This window comes from Orcinus orca, chromosome 16, assembly GCF_937001465.1.
Source record: "Orcinus orca chromosome 16, mOrcOrc1.1, whole genome shotgun sequence".
NCBI lineage: Eukaryota > Metazoa > Chordata > Mammalia > Artiodactyla > Delphinidae > Orcinus > Orcinus orca.
In genome coordinates this window covers 51,615,247-51,636,703 of record NC_064574.1, presented here as the reverse complement: position 1 = coordinate 51,636,703, position 21,457 = coordinate 51,615,247, and the positions used below count along the sequence as shown (strand labels likewise).

Sequence of the window (21,457 nt, the reverse complement as noted above, 5' to 3'; positions counted from 1 at the left end):
TAACCAGACTCGGTAACCCGCTTTGAACGGCTGCCAGCGAGGCTCTGGTCCTGCTCAGACTGCCCTTCCCACTACCAGGTCCCTGCACGGCAACCCGGGGCACATGCAGGACACAACACCACAGCTCAACACCATTGTGCTCCAGACAAACAAGACCCTTTCACCTAGCCTGACCTACAGATCAAGCTGTCCCTTTCCTCAACATCTTTAATAATCTGGGCTAGAAATTACTTGTCTCCGTAGACAAATTTTCCTGAACTAACTTAGAAAGTGTACCGGGTAAAACATTACACCAATATACCTACCACTGAGAGGTCTCTGGCCCTTCAGGATCACTTCTGAAATCAGGCAACACTAAAAACTGTAACAGGCCCCCGGTGAAGGGACCTGCCTGTTGGCCCCACTGTCTCAGCTGTGGACAACTGGGCCCCCGGGACATCTGGCAATGCCTGGAGACATCTCTCGCCGCCACAATGGGGGCGGGAAGGGGCTGCTGTCACCTAGTGGGTAGAAGCCAGGGATACAGCTAAGTATCCTGCAGGGCACCAGACAGCCCCACAGCCAAGAATTCTCCAACCCCAAACGCCCCCAGGGGCTTGGCTATGAAGCCCTGGGTGGCCTCCTTGGGACAGCGTTCTGCCCAGACATTAGCACCTGCCCTCATTAGCACCTGCCCTCCAAAGACCCGGCTCTAAACACAGCAGGAGCAACTCACTCAGTTCTGGGATGTTCTAGAGGAGGAAGAGCTGGGGAAGGGAGGATGGCTGAAATTGCTTCTTTTTAGTCTTTCCTTCTCAAAGTCAACCACCCTGCTACACAAAGTGCTCCAGTTTGGGGAAAGTACCCTTCTCTTCCTGCACTGACTGAAGGCTCTGTACTGGGCACCTCAACTTAGGCCTGACTCAGAAATAACTTGACAGGGTACAGCCACCTGCAGTAAAACACGACAGACCCATGCTTTGTCTATAGCTGTATTCTTTACAGTGTATGGCTATAAACAACACAACACCAGAATTAAAATGCAAAAGAAACCCAGGGCCCATGGCCACACCAATTCAGCATGCAATGGTCTGCTGTGAGGCAGGCCCACTGGCCATGGTGGCCATCGGCTCCCCATCTGCCATCCCTGGGGTGGGCAGCCAGCAGGGCTCCCCATATGGGAGACTTCCTAACTGCGGGTCCAAGAGCCTCCAAAGGCAGATGCCTAAAAAATACAGACAAGGCCGACATGCTGCACCTTCCCCATGTGTTCCCAGATGCCGTCTCTGTCCTTCTCTGTGCCCTGGAGCCAGCAGGAACCCCCAGTGGGAGACAGGAGAGAGATGGAGATTATTCCTCCTGGCCAACCCCCAGGCCACAGCCCTCTCCCACCACAGAGCCCACCCCCCACCCCCACCCCCACCCCACCCTCAGGTGCTGGTCCCTCCCACCTGCCCTCCCAGGGCCGAGGGGCTCTCTATCCCGCTGCGGGAGTCCAGCTTCCTTGGGCCCTGCTGTCTGTAACTGGTCCCCTAGGTCAGCTACTCTCCTGTAGAGACTTCTCAGCCACGTTTGCATCCTTCCAGGACCCTGACAGCCGAGAACACTGAAGTGATTCAACAGAGGAAGAAAACAAATCAAGAGCTAAAACCAAGTGAAACCAACCTTACAATGAATCAAAGAAATGTTAATTAATATGGTAGCCTATCAAATCGGCAAAGATAAAAAAGAAGGAAAATGCACAGTATTGGCAAGGATTTGAAGAGGAAAACCTCACAGTGCTACTGGTGGGAATGTGAAATGCTGTGACTTTGGAGGAGCAATTTTCCAAAAAACATCAAAAGCCATACAGGACAGGCTTGCTTTCTGACCCAGCAATTCATTTCTGGCACCTGATCCTCCAGGACGGAGCCAGCACAGATGGCAGGGCCATGACACAATCCTTCGGGGGACAGGCTTCAACTCGATACTTCACCTGTTCAGTGTTTCTGTTCTTCATAATAATTGTGCGTCACTTCCGTGATTTATATTTTTAAATGCTATTATTGAAAAGTTCTAGAAATATACTTTTATATGGAAAGATATGTATTACACATAATTAAATAATTCAGGCTATCACACAGTATGCAGAGGTATTTGTGCTTTTAAATAGCTACATTATGCACAAAACAAAGTGGACAGGAGACACACACACACCACATGGCTGGGCTTTAAAGAGCAAATCGTGACGGCATCAGGACTGTGTGCTGCTGCTGCTGCTTCTGTAAGCTTTCTGGGCCTGCGTCTGCTTGTCCCCCACAACACCTGCTGCTTCCTCTTCCCCAGGAGCCTATGTCCACCTTCTTAAAGGGACTCCCAAGTCCCTGGGGATACAGAGTCACCCCCTTAGAAAGGAGCTCTTTCGCTAGTCTAGAGATGAATGAATCCTCTGGAGTGTGGAAAAGAATAACTGTCCTCAGAATGATGTTCTAAAGACATAAAATAATATCTACAAGACTATACATAATGAAAGTATCAAAATATTAAAGTAATAAATATGCAATATACTAATATGTTTCTTTTTTATTAATGCACCAACAAGATCTGGCAGCAGGTCTATTAATAGAGTAATTCTGAAGTAGCGATGAGCATAAACAATAGATCAAGAATCTGTGACGACTGTGACAGGACATGAAAACATCTGTGATTTCTAATGACACAGATGTTTGTTGCCTACCTTCATAACTGAAGGAGATGCTCGATTTCACTGAAGGGTTAGTGAAAACAAGTAATTTTCTCCTCTCCCACTTCACGAATGGCAGATTTCTATCTGTGACACCAGGGTAAGAGCCCAAGAGAGCATTAGAAAGCCACAGAGATAATCTAGTTACCTACCCCTGTAAGCTCAGAGATTAGCCAGAGGTCAAAATTCTCCAGCTACTGGAAAACCAAGGCCCACAAGCCACTGTTGGCTTATGCTGCCTCCTTTAGGCTACTGACCCACTCAACAGGAGGCCAAAGGGTCAGGGTAAAGAAGGGTTTGGGCTGGGTTGTTACCTCCGCCGTCAAAGTGGTTCAAATAAACGGGCCAGCACCCTGGGCTGTGGACCACTCTGGCCACCACAGATCTGCAGGTCAGACTGTGAGGTGCCAGTGGGGACGGAGGGACCTGACATGCTCCTGAGGTCAGAACACTCTCTTCAAAGCCAAAAGTGCAGACCGCTATTGTCTTATCCATGAACCCACATATGAAGCACAGCAAACACACTCCACAAAATGTGCTTATTAGCTCTTGGACAGAACACAAGCAAATTGAATCCAACAACACATAAAAAGGAGTGTGCACCATGACCAACTGGGATTTAATCTCAGGAATGCAAGGGTGGTTCAGCACATAAAAACCAATCAATATATTACATCACATCATTAGAATAAAGGACAAAAACCACATGACCATCTTGATCAAGAGATGCAGAAAAACCATCTAACAAAAATTCAACACTCCTTCATGGTAAAGTATAAAACAAACTAGAAACAGAAGGGAACTTCCTCCGGGCTTCCCTGGTGGCGCAGTGGTTAAGAACCCGCCTGCCAATGCAGCAGACACAGGTTCGAGCCCTGGTCCAGGAAGATCCCACATGCCGCGGAGCAACTAAGCCCGTGTGCCACAACTACTGAGCCCACGTGCCACAACTACTGAAGCCCGTGTGCCTAGAGCAACAAGAGAAGCCATCACAATGAGAAGCCCGCGCACCACAACGAAGAGTAGCCCCCGGGGTTTCCCTGGTGGCACAGTGGTTGAGAGTCCGCCTGCCGATTCAGGGGACACGGGTTCATGCCCCAGTCCGGGAAGATCCCACATGCCGCGGAGCAGCTAGGCCCGTGAGCCATGGCCGCTGAGCCTGTGCGTCCGGAGCCTGTGCTCCGCAACGGGAGAGGCCACAACAGTGAGAGGCCCGCGTACCGCAAAAAAAAAAAGAGTAGCCCCTGCTCGCCATAACTAGAGAAAGCCTGCGCGCAGCCACAAAGACCCAACGCAGCCAAAAATAAATAAAATGAATAAATTAAAAAAAAAAAAGAAGGGAACTTCCTCAACCTGATAAAGGCACCTATGAAAAACCCACAACGAACATCATACTCAATGGTGAAGACAAAGCTTTTCCCCTAAGGTCAGGAACAAGACAAGGATGCCTGCTCTCGCCATTTCTATTCAATGGGGAGGTTCTAGCCAGGGCAATTAGGCAAGAAAATGAAGCAAAACGCATCCAGGCTGGAAAGGAAGAAGTAAACTATCTCTAATCACAGATGACATGATCTGTACGTAAAAAGTCCCAAGGAAGTCACTAAAAAACTATTAAAACTAATAAACAAGTCCATCAGGTTGCAGGACGTAAGATCAGTGTACCAAAAAAAATCAACTATATTTCTATATACTCTCAATGAACAATCTGAAAATTAAGAAAACAATTATATTTACAATAGCCTCAAAAATAAAATGAAATACTTAGGAATAAATTTAACAAAAGAAGTGCAAAGTTGGGACTTCCCTGGTGGCGCAGTGGTTAAGAATCCGCTTGCCAATGCAGGGGACACAGGTTCGATCCGTGGTCCGGGAAGATTCCACATGCCACAGAGCAACTAAGCCTGCGCGCCACAACTACTGAAGCCCACGCACCCTACAGCCCAGGCTCCGCAACAAAAGAAGCCAACCGCAATGAGAAGCCTGCGCACAGCAACGAAGAGTAGCCCCCACTCACTGCAACTAGAGAAAGCCCGTGCACAGCAACGAAGACCCACCACAGCCAAAAATAAAATTTAAAAAAAAAAGTGCAAAGCTTATAACACGGAAAACTACAAAAAATTTTTGAAAGAAATTACAGAAGATATAAATAAACAGAAAGACATTCCACGTTGAAGGATCAGAAGACAATATTGTTAAGAGAGCAATACTCCCCAAACTGATCTATACATTCAACAAAATCCCTATCCTAATCCCAGATGGCTTTCACTTAGCACAATGTTTTCAAGGTTCATCAATGCTGGAGCCTATATCAGAACTTCATTCCTTTTAAGGCTGAATAATATTCCACTATACAGATAGACCACACTCTGTTTATCCATTCTTCAGTTGATGGATACTTGAGTTGTTTCCACTCCTTGGCTATTACAAATAAAGCTGCTATGAACACTAGCGTACAACTTTTTATGTAAACATTTGTTTTTCAGTTCTCTTGGCTATATACCTAGAAGCTGAATGGCTGATTATAAGGTAACTATGCTTAACCTTCTGAGGAATTGCCAGACTTTTCCAAAGCGGCTGCATCATTTGACAATCCCACCTGCAGAGTACAAGGGCTTTGATTTCTCAACAGCCTTGCTAATACTTCTTATCGGATATCTTTTTGATTAGTCATCCTAGTGGGTGTGGAGTGGTGTCTCAGTGTGGTTTTGATTTGCATTTCCCTAATGATATTGAGCATCTTTTCATGTGTTTATTAGCCATTTGCTTATCTTCTTTAGAAAAATGTCTATTCAGACCCTTTGCCCATTAAAAAAAAATTTTTTTGTTCTTTATATATTCTGGATACAAGCCCCTTATCAGATATATGATTTGAAATTTTTTTTCCTATTCAACCCCATAGGTTGTCTTTTTCACTTTCTTAATGGTATCACAGCACCAAAGTTTTAAAACTTGTTCTGCTGCTTGTACTTCTGGTATTGTATCTAAGAAACCAGACCCTAACCCAAGGTCAAGAACGTTTACTCCCATGATTTCTTCCAAGAGTGTAATAGTTTTAGCTCCTACATTCAGATCTCTGATCTGTCCAAGTTAACTTTTGTGTATGTTGTGAGGTGGGATAATAATGTTTTTGATGAATTGGTCATCATTGGAGGATGACAGTGAACCAATTCATGCTTTCCAAAAGCTGCAAATAAAGGGGAATGAAGCAAGCATTTATCCTGTTTTTCCTCCACAATCAATATCACTAAACAAATAGTGGCTAAGGGGAAGTTTCTCTTTAAAGAAGAATTCCAGGGATTTTTCCCTGGTGGCGCAGTGGTTAAGAATCCACCTGCCAATGCAGGGGACACGGGTTCGAGCCCTGGTCCGGAAGATTCCACATGCCGCAGAGCAACTAAGCCCGTGTGCCACAACTGCTGAGCCTGTGCTCTAGAACCCGCGAGCCACAACTACTGCCTGTGCACCTAGAGCCCGTGCTCCGCAACAAGAGAAGCCACCGCAGTGAGAAGCCCAGCACCACAACGAACAGTGGCCCCCACTCACCGCAGCTAGAGAAAGGCCACGCGCAGCAACAAAGACCCAACGCAGCCAAAATAAAATAAATAAATAAATTTATTTAAAAAAAAAAAAAAAGAATCCGCCTGCCAAGGCAGGGGACACAGGTTCAATCCCTGATCCGGGAAGATCTCGCCTGCCACAGAGCAACTAAGCCCATGCACTACAACTACTGAGCCTGCGCTCTAGAGCCCGCGAGCCACAACTACTGAGCCTGTGCGCCCTACAGCCTGTACTCCGCAACGAGAAGCCCGCGTACCACAACAGAGTAGCCCTCGCTCGCTGCAACTAGAGAAAGCCCATGTGCAGTAACGAAGACTGAACACAGCCAATAAATAAATAATTTTTTTAAAATTTTTAATTAAAAAAAAAGAAGAATTCCAACTCAAGAATGAAAGAACTGGGCTATGATCACTCTGCATTCTCTAATGAACTGATGGATCTAGGATATCATGGCTATAAAGGGCTGTTGACAGGGAGAGACGAATGGATGCTACATGCTTCCTAATGAAGAACACACCACACACACCAGCCTCTGGTGTGAAAGGACTGAACCTGAATGTGATCAAGCAGCCACATCCAACTCCCAATTTTCAAGACATACAGAGGGGAGAGGAGCATGTTACATGACTCCACAGAGATGCAATCAGCAAACTCTGGGAAACTCTATAAGACAAATGACCTGGTTTCTTCAACAGACTGCAAGGGAAAAAACAGATGGAGAAGAAGCTATAGATAACAGAAATTTAAGAGAAAAATTAGCTAAGCTCAATGTGAGAATTTTATTTGAAACCTGATTCAAGTAAGCAACAACCAAAAAATTATGATGTGGAATTATGGCGACTGGAAACTTAACGCGGACTAAATATTTTAAGATATTAAGCTATTACTGCTAATTTTTTAATGTATAAAAATGGCATGGTATTATGGTTATGTTTTTTAAAAATAAGCTTTGTATTTAGTAATAAATACTAAAATATTTACAGGGAAAACAAATCGATGATGGTGGAAATCAGGTCACAAGGATGTTCTGAATTTTTACAAAAAGCAGGTACCCTTGTGTTTTAAAAACAACAACACTCTATGCATCACAGATATGACTAAACGAATACCAATACTGAAAAGACCAGAGTAATCGCTTCTCGATGGCTGGGAGGTATGCTTGGTGGTGGGAGTATAGGGGGGCAGGTGGCCCTGCATGTGCTAGAGTGGCAGCAGGGCAGAGGCTGTGAGAGGGTCTCCAGCCCACAGCACAGCAGGATGGAGGTCAACGCTGGTCAAAGGGTCTGGACAAAGGCGGTCCACAGAGGGCCACTGCACAGGTACAGGTGCAGTGACAGTGATGCTGGCTCTGAGGCTTCCCCGCTGCATCCCCTCTCCAGCAGTCCCCACACCTGGCGCCCCCCCTCCCTGCACCCCCATATGTGGTGAGTGGAGCCTCCACGCCCAACTGTACCAGAAAGGCCTGCACAACTCAAAACAGGCTTCCAGACACAAACCTCAAGTCTCAACCTCCAGGGCACCCTGAACTCCCCAAGCTTCTTGCAAAGAGGGCCACGGCCAGGCACACGGCCACAGATGAGGGGCTGACTCCATGTTATTAAGCCGCCCTCAGTGTAAAGCTCTGTGGGACCCCTGTGCAAGGTTAGAAGGTCTAAGTCCTCTGTGCCAGAAAGGCCCATCGACCCATGTGCCCACCCACCCTCACAGCACAGGGGTCACTCCCTGGACCCGACAGGCAGCAGTAAGAGAGGAATGCGGGGCTCCCCCCATCCCAGGAGCCACCCACTGGGACGGAGGTCTGTGAAGACAGACAGCCTGTCTCTCACAAGGCGGAGGGCGAAACATGCTCACTGCACAGCTAAGGAACCTGGGCCTCGCTCCCACCAACACTTCCCTTCTGGAAGCTTTAAGATGTTTTGAGGAAACCATCTCTGTACAAAAGTTTATAAAGCTAATACAAGTGCTCGCTTCGGCAGCACATATACCAAAATTGGAACAATACAGAGAAGATTAGCATGGCCCCTGCGCAATGACACGCAAATTCATGAAGCGTTCCACATATTTTAGCTGATTCACTTTGTTATACAGCAGCAACTAACACAACAATGTAAAGCAATTATACTCCAATAAAGATGTTTAAAAAAAGCTAATGCAGGAATAAACTCTAAGATTCTAAACTATGTCAAACAGAAAATGAGAGTATGTCACCAAAATTATTCATTCACGTAATTATACATGTTTTCTACATTTCCTCTAAGGAAAAAAAAAAAAAGCCAACTCAACTGTGTATATATAAGTATCGATAGTTCTGCCTGGTTTACAATGTTAAGGACTTTTTAGCCTCCTGCTTCCAGACAGATTTTAAAACTCAGGTTTATTTCACTATTTCACCAATGCATTTAAGTTCTTACATTTTTTTAATGGCTACATGACAGTAGGACTAGCCTGTGCCAAATATCAGATCTGAAGAAAATCTAAGTGAAGAAAAAAGGACCAAGCAGACTCTGAGGGGGTGACTCCCATGGCTGACTGGCAGGCGGTGGCTGGTCTCAGCGGCAAGTCACACACGAGATGCCCAGCAGCCCAGCAAGAACATTCAGGTTCTTGTTTGGTTCACCTCTGTCATGGACAATGCTTAGGTTACGAGTTATACCATGTCTATCAAAACATAATTAGTGGCCAACAAAATGTTACTATACAATAGGAATGAGTCAAATAGATCAAAGTTTGGGGCATGTCACAGGAGGACTTCCTGGGGCTTGGGAAATGCACCTCCAGGCAGGAGCCCTGGGTGGGAAGTACAATACAAAGGTAGGCAAGCGTCGCCAGGACTAAGCCTCACTGAGAAATAAGAGCATCTGCCTTGACTGCAAGTTCTGTTTCAAACACAAAAGGGTGGTGCTTTAAGATTCTCAGAAAAGTTCCCGAATTCAAGATGCCATCTTGTGACTCAAAGAGTGTCTGTGCACAGATGAAAGCACTGACAGAATCTTGACAAGAACCCCCCGTTTGAAAACACAGGGCTGGGAAAAGGCCTGGAAAGGAAAGATCACACACCCTGCTGAAGGGAACCCATGGAAGCCCAGCCAGGCCCTTCCAGCAGCACAGAGTCAAGACTGCCCACCATGCCCGGGAGGAGCAAAACCCCAGGTGTTAGCCCCGCAGCTGCTGCGAAACAGGCCTCAGTTCAAGCCCGAGGCAGAGCAGGCCAGCGCAGCTGAACTAGAGGGCTCTTCAGAGAGGCCCAGCTCCTCCCCACCACTGCCCTGCGCTCACAGCTCCCCTTTACCACGCAAGAGCAGCTGCAGCGAACTGGATGCTTCTGTCTGAATCTTTCTTCCACCAACAAACCCTCTACCCTCCCCTAGCATGTCCATCCCCCCAGGGCTCTCCATCAAGGTCCTTCTTTGAGGGGTACCCACAAGCCCGGCAGAGAAGCACATGCCCTGGGTGGAGGTCCCTGCAGCAGCCTCCCAGGTCAGGGTAGCTCTGACAGTCACACCTGTCCGTACACCCAAGTTTCATTTTCAAGGTCACTTATTAACTCACACAGGGGCTTTGAGTTTCCCCCAACCCTCACCATAAAGGGCTTTATCTTCTCTCTACCCCAATACTTGAACACAGTTTCAGGAGTTAAACTGCCATTTTTTATACCCTCGGAGTTTATGATTTCCATTCAACAAACACCTGAAGGACAGCAAGATGCCCCCACCCCCACCATGGCCGAGATGCCCCTGGGTAGCTAAGATACCCAGGGCTCTCTTCTGACCCAGGTGGACTGCGAGCAACTGTCACAGTACATAATCCGGCTAGGAAATACCCTAGAGGAACAGTGGTTAGAAGGGTCTGCAATGATTAACATGCACTTGACCAGCAGGAAAAAAACAGCCCCCAACTCATTCTGTGATCTTATAGAACCTCACTATAATCGGCGTGCCTGGGCCACCACCCCTGGCAGGTGCGCACAGGAGACAGGCAGACAGTCAGCACTGGGATACAAGGTCAGTCGCGCGCGTGCGTGCGTGCGTGCGTGTGTGTGAGTGCGCGCGTGCGCGCATACCACCCCCCAACCCCAGAGAACCCACAGTGCCAACAGGAAGACCTGGGAGCTGACCTCACACCCCTGCATGGGAGACCAGGAACAAATGTGGCACCCCAGCATCTTCTAGGAAGATGACTAGGGAGGGTGAGCCACAGTGGGCATCTGAGGGCCTATGACAACATGCAGAAAGCGCCTGGTGACCTACTACCACTTGAGGCCAGGAGGACCAACCACAGGCAGCCTGCGAAGCCCCTCCCTGCACCCACCAGACCAGGCACACACCTGCCCAGACCCTCAGCTAAAGTTGCCCAAAGGCAGAGGCTTCCTCTGTGAAAACTCAAGCATCCATTTTATAATAACAAAGGTACTACAGACAACTGTCATTAATGATGAGCATAAGGCAATTCAACCTGTTTCTAAGAAGTTGGTTTTGATTTAAGCACTGAGCAGGGATCTACTAGAAATAAAACACACACCTTGTTTACTCTCTGGGGATAATACTTTTGCTGTTCCAAAATCTGTGATCTGGATGTGCATATCTTCATTTAACAAAATATTTTCTGGTTTCAGGTCCCTGTGAAAGCAGATTTTTTTACGTTTGAGATGAAATATTTAAAACAGTAACATTATTACAAACTCTAAATTTTGCTAAAACCCCAAATGAACTGATTAATACCTATAATCTTTACAGACTAACAACCAAGAATGCAAGTCTAAAGTTAGCACTGAACAAATATCAACTGCATATAATGAGGACAAATTACATCATTTCATAACTGCATCTACCATTTTAATAAACTTTTAATTGAAGTATAATCTATCATGCCTAACCTATAAAGCGCCTTTAAACCTTCTGTGGTATCATTACGCAATAAATGTACACCTTAAATTTGTATATACATATGTCAACTATTTCTCAATAAAACTGGGAGGGAGAAAATGGTTAAATGGTAAATTTTATCTATTTTAGGCTTTTTTCTTTTTTTTTTGGTCTGCGCCGCGCAGCTTGGCGGGATCTTAGTTCCAACCAGGGATTCAACCCATGCCCCTTGCAGTGGAAGCTCGGAGTCCTAACCACTGGACCACCAGGGAATTACTGGTAAATTTTACGTTATGGGTATTTTACCACCAAAAAAAAAAAAAAAAAACAGTAAGAAAAAGAAAGCTTAAATGAACACTTTCAATTTGACTTTATCGGAAAATCATGGAAAATGATAAGTACACACAGAATCTACAACTGACAAAATAAAAGCACCAGTCAACATGGCTAAGAGAATCGTTAGTCTGGCAAAAAAGACATCTGACCAATTTCACCTGATATTAAAGGTCCACAGTCTCTCAACATCAGAGTAATGTGAACTCTTCTTAATTCTCACAATGAGGCATCCCACCCTCCATAAAAGAGACCAGAGCTGACCCCCCAGGCCTGGGGAGCAAAGCCTGTAGCCCCCTGGCTTGGTACCTGTGAATGATGCCCTTGCCATGCAAGTACTCTAGGGCAGACACCATCTCAGCTGTGTAAAATCGGGTGCATGTCTCATCGAACGAACCAATTTTCCGAATGTATTTAAGTAGTTCTCCATTTTTGGCATAACTAAGGCCAAAATCTAAACATTGGATAGTTAAGGAAGAGAGCAAAAATCTTTCTTTTAAACTGACCTTAACAGCCCAGTAGCAATTTTTTAAATTAATTAAAACTGAAGGTACCTGTGGCCTGAGACAGCTGCCCCTCTTCCAGCCAGACCCAACCGCAACCGCTGGGTCTGCAGGGAATCCCTGGCTCCAGGACAGGGTCCCAGCGTGAGTTTTTCACCAACAACAAAAGCACATGCCTCTCAGGCCAACTGCCCCTTCTGGACCCCCCATCCCCAGAAGACACCTGTGGGCTCAGTGAAGGGAAGCCGCTAGAGATGGCGGTCAGGGCCTGTGGCCCCAACGCCATCAGCACACAGCCTCCAACCTGCACCAACCGCACATGCCGTGCTCAGTCCATTCACGTAAAGATTCCTCAAATGAATGCTCCTTCCCAAGTATAAAGTGACAAGTTTTGTAAGAGAAATGCCATTAATAGATAAACTCAATCTATTTATTGGGCCCCCACTGGGGAGAGACTCGAGGAAAACAGTCATCTTTCCCTCGGACACCACTGCAGTGTGATTTGTTTTACTTCTGTTCTCCCTTTTTCTAAGAGGAGAAACTATAAATGGATCCCATATAACTGCTTCCTCCTGGAAGCACCGAACATCCACACCTCTTGATGGAAATCTACAGGTACTCTGCCACTCCCTGGCAGAGTGGCACCCAAGTCCTCACCCGCCCTGAGCATCAGCTCCGAGGGGGTAAGGGGTGACCTGTGCTCAAGGTGTCCCATCTGGCTTCTGTTTGGCAAGGCACTTGCCATCTCCCACCAAAGAAGATGCCTGAAGCTGCGGCCCAGGAGGGAAGAGACCACCAACCGAAGCTGCTCAAACCTGCCTGTGATCGAGCCCCACATGTGGCCTCCCAAGCCCTTCCAATTAGAACAACGTTTAACAGGAAGCTGAAGCCCAAAACCAACCTTACTTCTAGGGAATGCAAAGGGTCTCGGCCAGGGCCCCTTCCCTCCTCTCCTTGCTTTGATCCCTCCTCGGGGAAGGCTGGTATCCGTGGCCTCCTCACCAGCAGCCTGCAGACTCTGGCCCACCCAACCCCAAGCAGGCGCCCCGCCTGGATCTGGACCTGGACCAGCCGCAGAGCCTCCCCACTCCGGAGCACAGTCTCCCAGAAACCAGCAGCCCACGTGAGAGGCTCGGCCATGGCCACAGGGCCTCTTCTGGCTTCACAGGTTTTGCCCCTTATCTGACCACTCCCTGAGTTCCTGTTTCCGGTGTAAGGGACACTTCTAGTTCTCTGCTCGGCTGTGGCGCTAAGTGACCGACAGGTTTTGAACATGACATGTTGTAGATCATGGCTCCAAGCCCGTGTTCTCTCTGACCACACATGTTCCTCATTGCCCAGAAACACTCTTTCAGACCTCATTGGTCCATTTCACACCCTAGAACATTTCTACCTCCCTCAGCACAGCTAAGGCCCCAGGGCAGTGAGGGGAGGCTGCTCTCTCACAGGGAGCGAGTCAATTCCTGGGACGATGAGCACAGATCAGGCCTGTGGCAGAGCCTGAGAGCCTGCTGAGCCCAATGCCTGCGCTTTGCAGAGGAACCCAGCCCAGAGAGGTTAAGCAACTGACTCAAGGTCACAAAGCCAAGGAGGGACAGGACTGGAGCCCAGCTTCCTGAGGTCTAGTGTGCTGTTCCTGTCCCCAAGCTTCAAGAGACGACACACAAGGACAGGCAGGTGGGAGGTGGAGGAAGAACGCAGGTTAGCAGAGCAACAGTCTCTGAAACCCCTCAGCCTTCATCCCTGCTGGAGGGAAAGGCACCCTGGCTGGCTGGCTGTGGTGCCCAGCCCTGCATTGCACCTAAGGAGGGAGGGAGGGCTTCTCTGAGCTCAGCCCTCTCTGGGGAGCAGGAGTTGAGTCTGGTCAAACTGAACCTCCAGAGGGCAAAGAGGCTGACAGTGCCCAGGAGGTCCCTCACGGATCTATCTGCCTGTTTTCAGGCTGCTGCAGGGGTGTCACCAGCTCTGCCTCACCTGTCCTGAGAGTGTGCTTAGCCCTGTAGTCGCTGGAGGAGCTGCTCCCCTCTCTCCCCAATGTGTAAATTACAGCTAAAAGGAGGATAGTGTGCACACTGGGGCTTTTATTCAGGCAGAGTGCTTCCTTTTCTTTATCTTTCAACACACTGTATATTACAAAGGATTTCCAGTGGAGCAGAAGTCCCCAGGTCTCGCTCCTGTCAGAGGTAAGTGAGCCCCTGCAATCTCCACAGGCTTTCAAATTTGTCTTAAAATGTCAAAAGCAACAGACACCACTGGATAGAGACCTAGAGTCCCCTCCACCTGCATTACTCTGGCCAATCCCGTCTGAAATCAGACAGTGAGCTCACTCATCTAGCCTCTGAGTGCCTGATCCTACTGAACATGACCTTGGGAGAAGATGAAGTCAAGTGTGTGCGACCTGCCGGAGCCTCCCAACCAACACGACTTATTCTCCCCAGGCCCCGTAGGAAGCCCAGGCCTGGGACTCCAGGAATTCTGGCAGCCAGAGAGCCCCACAGGCTCAAAGAGAAGCACCATCACGTGGGTGCCATGGAACACAAGAAGCAAGAGGTCTAGGTGGCCTCAGAGGTGAGATACAGAACAGATCGGTCACTGATGGCTGCTGCATGAGCAGTGACAGCAGACGGGGACATGGGGCGATGCTGAAGCCAGGTGGAGAGGCAAACACTTTAAAAGACCTAAAACAAACCAACAAGGAACCCCCCTCCCTGCCCCACATGCTCTTGGCTACTAGACCACTTTACTGCTCCCCTTTACGGTGAAACCACTGGGAAAAACCTGCTTTGTTTGCCTTTCCTTGCCTCTCTCTCTTGATTGAGCCCTCAGCCCCACCCCCCAGACTGCCACTCTCAACAACACTTTGCATGGGAAGCAATCCACAGGTCAGGCCAGGGCCCAGCTACTTGACCACTTGGCACTATCTGGCAGGGCAGCCAGCACCCTCCACCAGAAACCATCTGGTCCATTGCCCCTGGGACTCTGTTCTCTCCACTCATTGGAACTCTTCCCTGCTGGGCACCCTCCGGCCCACCGACACCCCAGCCCACCCCCCACCAATCTGCACACCAACCTGACTTCTCAGGCTCTGCAGGCAGCCACCCAGTAGCCCACTCAGGCCTCAAGTAGCAAGGATCAACGGATGCATCAATTACAGGACCACTGTGCACCCAGCTCTGAGGCCCCACCCCCAGGAGCCAGCTTGACTTACAAGAGCCTTCCCTGCAGCAGCAGCCCGAGTGAGAGCAAATGGCTACCCTGCTCCAGACCCTCCTCCTGGACTCTGTGCCACACTTAGAAGAAAATCCAAAATTCTTGCCGGGACTCCGAGGCCCAAGGAGCTGACCCCTGCCCAGCCTTTTTGTACCCCCCACACATACGCACACCTGCCCCTGCTCTGCCCAGGCCTCGGGCTGACGTCGTCTCCTCAGACCACCAAGTTAAAACAGCTGATCCAACTCTCCACCGACCAACTCCTACCTGGCCCTACTACTCTTGTTCCCTCAGTGTCTATCACACAGCCATTAATCACCTGTGTATATCTAACTCCTGCACAGAAATGCAAGCCCCATGAGGGCAGAGCCTTCACCTCATGTACCAGCATGTTCCCATCACCTGGAACTCAACCAGGACTTCTCAATAAACAAAAGGAAACATTCAGCTGACAGTTGAAGGAGCCAGAAAATGGTGTTAAAGGGGAAACAGGATCGAGCAAAGTTTTAACCCAGAAGAATATGTGTGGAGAGAGGAGAGAGGGGAAGGGAAGGGGGTTAAGATCAGGCCCCCACCCCCAGGTGGGATGGGGAAGCCAAGCTTTGCAGGTGGTGGGGTGAGGGGAAGGGGCTCTGGAGACCTAAGGGCAGGAGGAAAAGAACAGATGCACAGACTGAGGTTTACACTTGAACAAACTCTCAACTCCATTTGGCAGTTCGACCTCCCTCGTCGAGAAGAAGCCAAGAGCAGCTGCTGGGATTGAAGACAGAGTCTCTGGTCAAACGGGGGCTGAGGGAGTCCCGGTTTGGAAGAACAACTGCAGGAGAGGGGCTGGGGAGTGAGGAGACCTGGCGGGCCTGGCTCTATGATGAATGGCCCAGAGACAAGCTGACGACACAGATATGGCCCACCCTGACTGCCACGGTGCCCTGTCTCCTTGAACCCTGAGCAAAGAAGAAAGAAAAAAGTGCTTCAGGGATTACAGGAGAAGTCAGGGAACGTGAGATGCCCTGAAATAAAACAAAGAATCAGCAGGGTGTGACGTCCCTGCAGGAGAAGCAGCTGGAGAAGCAGTGTGCACAGCCCTGGAGAGCCAGGCACTGGATGATCAGAGACATCCATAGGGGTGGGAGAGGGGGAGGCTGGAGGGCCCTGGGGAGGGGCTGTCTCTGGGAGGACAAGTCCTGGATACGGGAAGAAAGGGTTGGGCTCCTGTGGGTCACTCCCTAGACTTTCTACCTGGCAGCTGAGCCTGAGAAAGATGTTCCTTCCAACCAAACCCCACAACCCAGGGCCAAAGAGGGCAGAAAGGTGCCCACCTCCCGGGAGCCCCGGATGCCCAAGATCCTTCTTCCTCTCTCTCACTTCCCTGCTTTGAGCACTGGATTCGACACCTGACAGATACTCCAAGGATGCTGATTAAAAAGGAATGAGGGCATGCTTTTAAATAAACGTCTAGCAAGAACAGCATTAAAATAATGATCCTTTAGATATGAAGCTTACCAACAAAAAACCTCAAAAATGACTGTGATGATCTCCCTTGAAGTAATGTTCTACTTCAGTGAATGTCAGCAATCCCAGGGGGTCCCAAAGCAAAGTGATGTGAATTCGTCTGTATTTAGAATAAGCTACCCTTTTCCCTTCCAGGGAAGGGGCTACTTGTGAAAACAAAAACGGGGTCATGGTTCCAAAACGATAAGGGGTCACTGGCGTGATATCAGAAGGCTTTGACTGTTCAAAGGATACAGAGCTTTTCATCATCCTGAAATGTGAAGTAAAGTTTAACAAAGAAGGGGTGATCCAGCCGCGACATCACGTCTCTCTCTCTGGTTACATACGGGACTTTGTTCTCTTTGATAATGTGACGTTTCTCTAGAATTTTAACTTAAGAGAGAAGCAAGTTACTACAATTGGAAATGGTAAGAAAACACTAAAGACACAACTCATAAAGTAACAGATAAAAATTAAAGTTTTTCACAAAACGCACCCACCAGATTTGTGATCTCTAAGACCAACAGTGTCCTGTCCCCTGAAATCAGCACAGAAACCTCCAGGGGCTGGGCAGCCAGGTGGCCGCATACCCAGAGGTGCGCTGTTCCTGCATCCTAGACACTGGAGCATCCTAGCTCGCTGGAGTTAGTTACTTACTAGCATATTCCCTTGAGGTTGCCAGTTCTCGGGCCAGGACAACCTGGTTTGGGAAGAAAAGGGGGAAAAAGAAGAGAAAAAAACACCCAATGTAACCAGGGCACTGAGTCTCACAAGTCACCCTGCAACCAACCACACAGGCTACCCCGCCCCCACCACGAAATTACATTTTAAATATTTTTGGTCCTGTGCTAACAAACATAGCTGAGTGTCAATGACTAAGTTAATGTGTTCTAATAGTTAAAGGAAACACATGTATCTCTCAAATGTTTCCAGAAAGTTCCTCATCAGATGCCAATAGTCCCCCCTCATGCAGTGAAATATATATTCAGGAACACCTTATGACCAGCATAACCCTCACACAAACAGTAGGAAGAAGCAGCATATAATAATATCTCCACAAGGTGGGTACTGGGAATTTCTTCAAAAACTAACTCTATGGATAGGTCCCCAGTACATGTTCATTGCAAAAGGCCACCCTGAATTTGGGCTTTTACAAATAATAGTTGCATTTCACTTGATGCCACTCTCAGATGCTGTAAATCCCATCCCTGCTACTGAGGGCACAGGAACCGCGGCCGGCAGAGAGCACCTCCCTCCAGCATGCAGTCACACACACACCCGCCCCCCGCCCCCCATGCCCTCTCCACAGCACAGCCCGGTCTTACACTCTACTTCGGGGACAGAGCACCAGTGGGGCCTCACACACATTGAAAAGAACTTTCTACACGAACACACCCTGGGCACAACCTGAGTAACAATTTCCAAATGCCTGATGAGCCCAGTCTGGCAGTGAGCTGGGGTGGTCCCCACCACCGCCAGCTGGTGCAAATTCCTCTCCTGAGACACCTACAGGGAACAGCCGAGGACCAGAGAGCAGATGAAAACCTGCTGACTCCCGGGAAATACCGGAGCCTCCAGGAAGACCTCTGGAGGCCCCTGGTTGTAAGTTATATTCCGTTAGGGAATTCTTCACCAAGTTCATCAGAAGTGACCCTGGAAAAGCACTGTATGTAGCCCTGCGGTTTTTAAGAACAAGGTCGGATTATATGTGTTCAAATGGAAAGATCTTAAAGATCTCTGTGGAGAAAGGAACCTGTGTGGATTGTTCTCAGGCGCTGGTGAGTCAAGGAGAGTGGGCTAGGGAAGGGCTGGCATTCTCTAGGTTATGTACTGATGTAATGCTAAATTTCTTCACAGCAGCATGTACTAGCTATGTAAGTAGGAAAAAGGAAGAAAAACACTGAGTGCTAATATTTAATGGAATCCTATCTGAAGGAGATATTTATGTCATCTTTCTGTTGTGTGAATTCTGCATGTTCTATGCAGTTTCCTTATGTCCCTCCACATGGCCCGGGCCAACTGCAGGGGCAGTAGACATCAGGATCACCCTCAGGTTGCCGGCGGCAGTGGACCAGGCTTCCCCCTCTCCGGCACAGGCTCCATCACGTGAAGGTCCTACCTGGGGATCCAGCCTGGGAGCTGCCTCCCCTGGAAACCTCATTTTAGGTTGTCTCTATTTCAGGAATGGTGAGAAGGAACTGAGGGTAGCACATATAATTTGAGACCCAAGGCTGCAGGATTCCAAACAGTACCAGAAAGGAGGCTCCAGGCTCACGGCACTTTCCTGGGCACCACCCTGGCACAGGGATGACAAGAATCTCAGCTGGGGCTTTTCTACATCAGGAATCTGTCACCCAGAACAGATGGCACCTACTTTTTTACCCATGGTGGAAACCCAGGAACACAGGGGAATTTCATAAATACATCCTCATTTTCCAGTCAATATAAATGTCCAATGAAGTACAGCTGAGAAAAGGAGAGAGAACGCTTCTTCTTTTACTGGACTCATGTAAGTAACTGTAAAGAACACCCAAGATTCTTTTCAAAATAGTTTTTTCTTTCTGCAAGGACCTGTGAGTACCAGACCTACTGGGGATTATGCTCAAAGTTGAAGGTTTTTATCATGAGGGCCCAATTCTTTCATTAACTTAAAAACTGCCAATAAAAAAATCTAAATAAAAAATGTAAAAGGAGCAAAAGTTAACACTTAAAACGATGTTGGGAACATGGGTGAGCCCCAGTATGTCATGTTCTTTGTATTTTGAATTATTTCATAAATGGAAAAAAAGAAAAGGAAAACAAATTTCACACGAGGTTTCTTCCCAAAGGCCAGGCAAGCAAGTCTCATTATTCAGGACCTGCTGGCCTGAGGAGCTGCAGCTCATGCTGGGCCCAGCTCAGAGACCACAGCGGCAAGGATCTGTCTCTTCTGAAGGCACGGCCAGGGGACAGGGGCTCTGGCCTTCCCGAGCCTGCAGCAAGCCTCTGGCCCGGCCACAGCCACATGAGGCCTCCAACTCAGCAAAGGGCAGCTCTGAACCTTCATATCTTTGCTTTAAGAGGAAAAATACCACAAGATAGGTAAAACTCTCTCAGGTAACAAAAAGAATTACCCTGAGTGTGACTTGACAGTGCTGTGATAGTAATTCTGTCCATGAAACTGAGGACACAAAAATCTGGAAGCTAGCAGATCTTGGGCTGCAACTCTAGCAAATGTCAATGGTGTACTGTTTTATATTTTAAAAATAACAGAGAAATAACAAAGGTCATTAAATGTTTCCCCAAAACTACGAAGAGATACACCAACACTAATGTTTAATCTAAGGAACAGGAAAGCTTCCCAGGGTCTTGCTAACAGGACACAATGATATGAAATGTAACTTAGAATACAATCTAACTGCATTTTTTGAGAAAATTAAAAATAAGATCATGAAATGCCTTTTAAAGCTTTCCCCTACAAAATCATGAGCTAGATATTTAAACCACATGATCTGCCTGGTGGTAGCCAGCCCCAAGTCACCTTCACAACAGGAGAGGAATCCCCAAGGGCCTGAGACCCTCCTCTGGGGTAGAACACCACTGTAGTGTCTTAGTCCCCCAGCTCCAAGTCCCAAAAAAGGCCAGTACTCCCAAGGAAAACACCCTCATTCAACAAACAGCAGCAGTCTGTACTCACTGTTGAAAAAGAGCCTTCACCAAGAATTTTCCCAAATTTAAAGTCTTCTGGCCGTTTCTTCCGAGGCTGTGGTGGCGGCTGTGTGGCGTGTTGCAGCGAGTTGGCGCTTGGCCGGGATTCGGCCGTGGTGCTGTCCATGGTGGGGCCCTGCCTGCTACCACAGCTGGGAACGCCAGGGGCCGTGCTGGACTCAGTCTGGGTCCTCACCATTGATGGGGACGGGCAGGAACATAATACCACGCTGGACTGAATAGGAACGGTGTCATACTGGTGGACACAGGAAAAAAGAGGTAAGATTCAAAGGGGCTCACCCTTCCTAAATGTATGAACTAAAGTGTTGACATTGTTGAAACACCACCAAGCACAGGGCAGACCATCTGATGTTCTGCCATGCAGTTCGGGCCACTGCCCTCCTCTCCCAAGTCCCTTCCCCGCTCAAATTCCACCCTGCCCTGTCCTGCGTGCCCACAGACCCCAGCACCCAGAACCTACCTGCCCTCACCCTCTCCCTCAGTTCTGTGTAAGTCTCCAACACCTCCCCCACCCCCACCCAGCCATGGCCAGCTGGCCTTCCCATCACACTGCCTGGCCTAAACATCATCTGTGGCCCTGTCCACAGAGAAAGCTGGTCCAACCCTGTGACCACGTTGTCTCCCATCCCAGAACCCTTCCCCTGCTCACCCACTCACATTTGATATAAGGCTAGACACACAGAAGGCACTCAGGGTTTGAACAGACTAGCTTAAGACTGTATCCCGGACTTCCCTGGGGGTGCAGTGGTTAAGAATCTGCCTGCCAATGCAGGGGACACGGGTTCGATCCCTGGTCCGAGAAGATCCCATATGCCACAAAGCAACTAAGCCCGTGCGCCACAACTACTGAGCCTGTGCTCTAGAGCCTGTGAGCAGCAACTACTGAGCAGGCAAGCCACAACTACGGAAGCCCACACGCCTAGAGCCCGTGCTCCACAACAAGAAAAGCCACTGCAATGACAAGCCCGCGTACCGCAACAAAGAGCAGCCCCGGCTCACCGCAACTATAGAAAGCCTACACGTGGCAACGAAGACCCAAAGCAGAAATAAACAAACAAACAAATAAATAAATAACTATACCCCACAACTAA

General features: G+C 48.4%; 1 protein-coding gene and 1 non-coding gene across 2 annotated transcripts in view; one reads left to right on the top strand and one right to left on the bottom strand.

The window, feature by feature from the left end:
- The window catches only part of PDPK1 (3-phosphoinositide dependent protein kinase 1), a 71,921-nt gene that overhangs the window by 23,782 nt on the left and 26,682 nt on the right, over positions 1 to 21,457 (bottom strand). Inside the window, 5 exon segments of the mRNA XM_004270281.2 lie at positions 10,778 to 10,875; positions 11,764 to 11,908; positions 16,914 to 17,051; positions 17,316 to 17,358; positions 20,335 to 20,601. Of these exon segments, the coding sequence (XP_004270329.2) occupies positions 10,778 to 10,875; positions 11,764 to 11,908; positions 16,914 to 17,051; positions 17,316 to 17,358; positions 20,335 to 20,601 (691 nt within the window).
- LOC117201542 (U6 spliceosomal RNA) lies at positions 8,220 to 8,323 on the top strand. Its single transcript, XR_004483607.1, has one exon. It is a non-coding gene; the product is annotated as a U6 spliceosomal RNA (small nuclear RNA).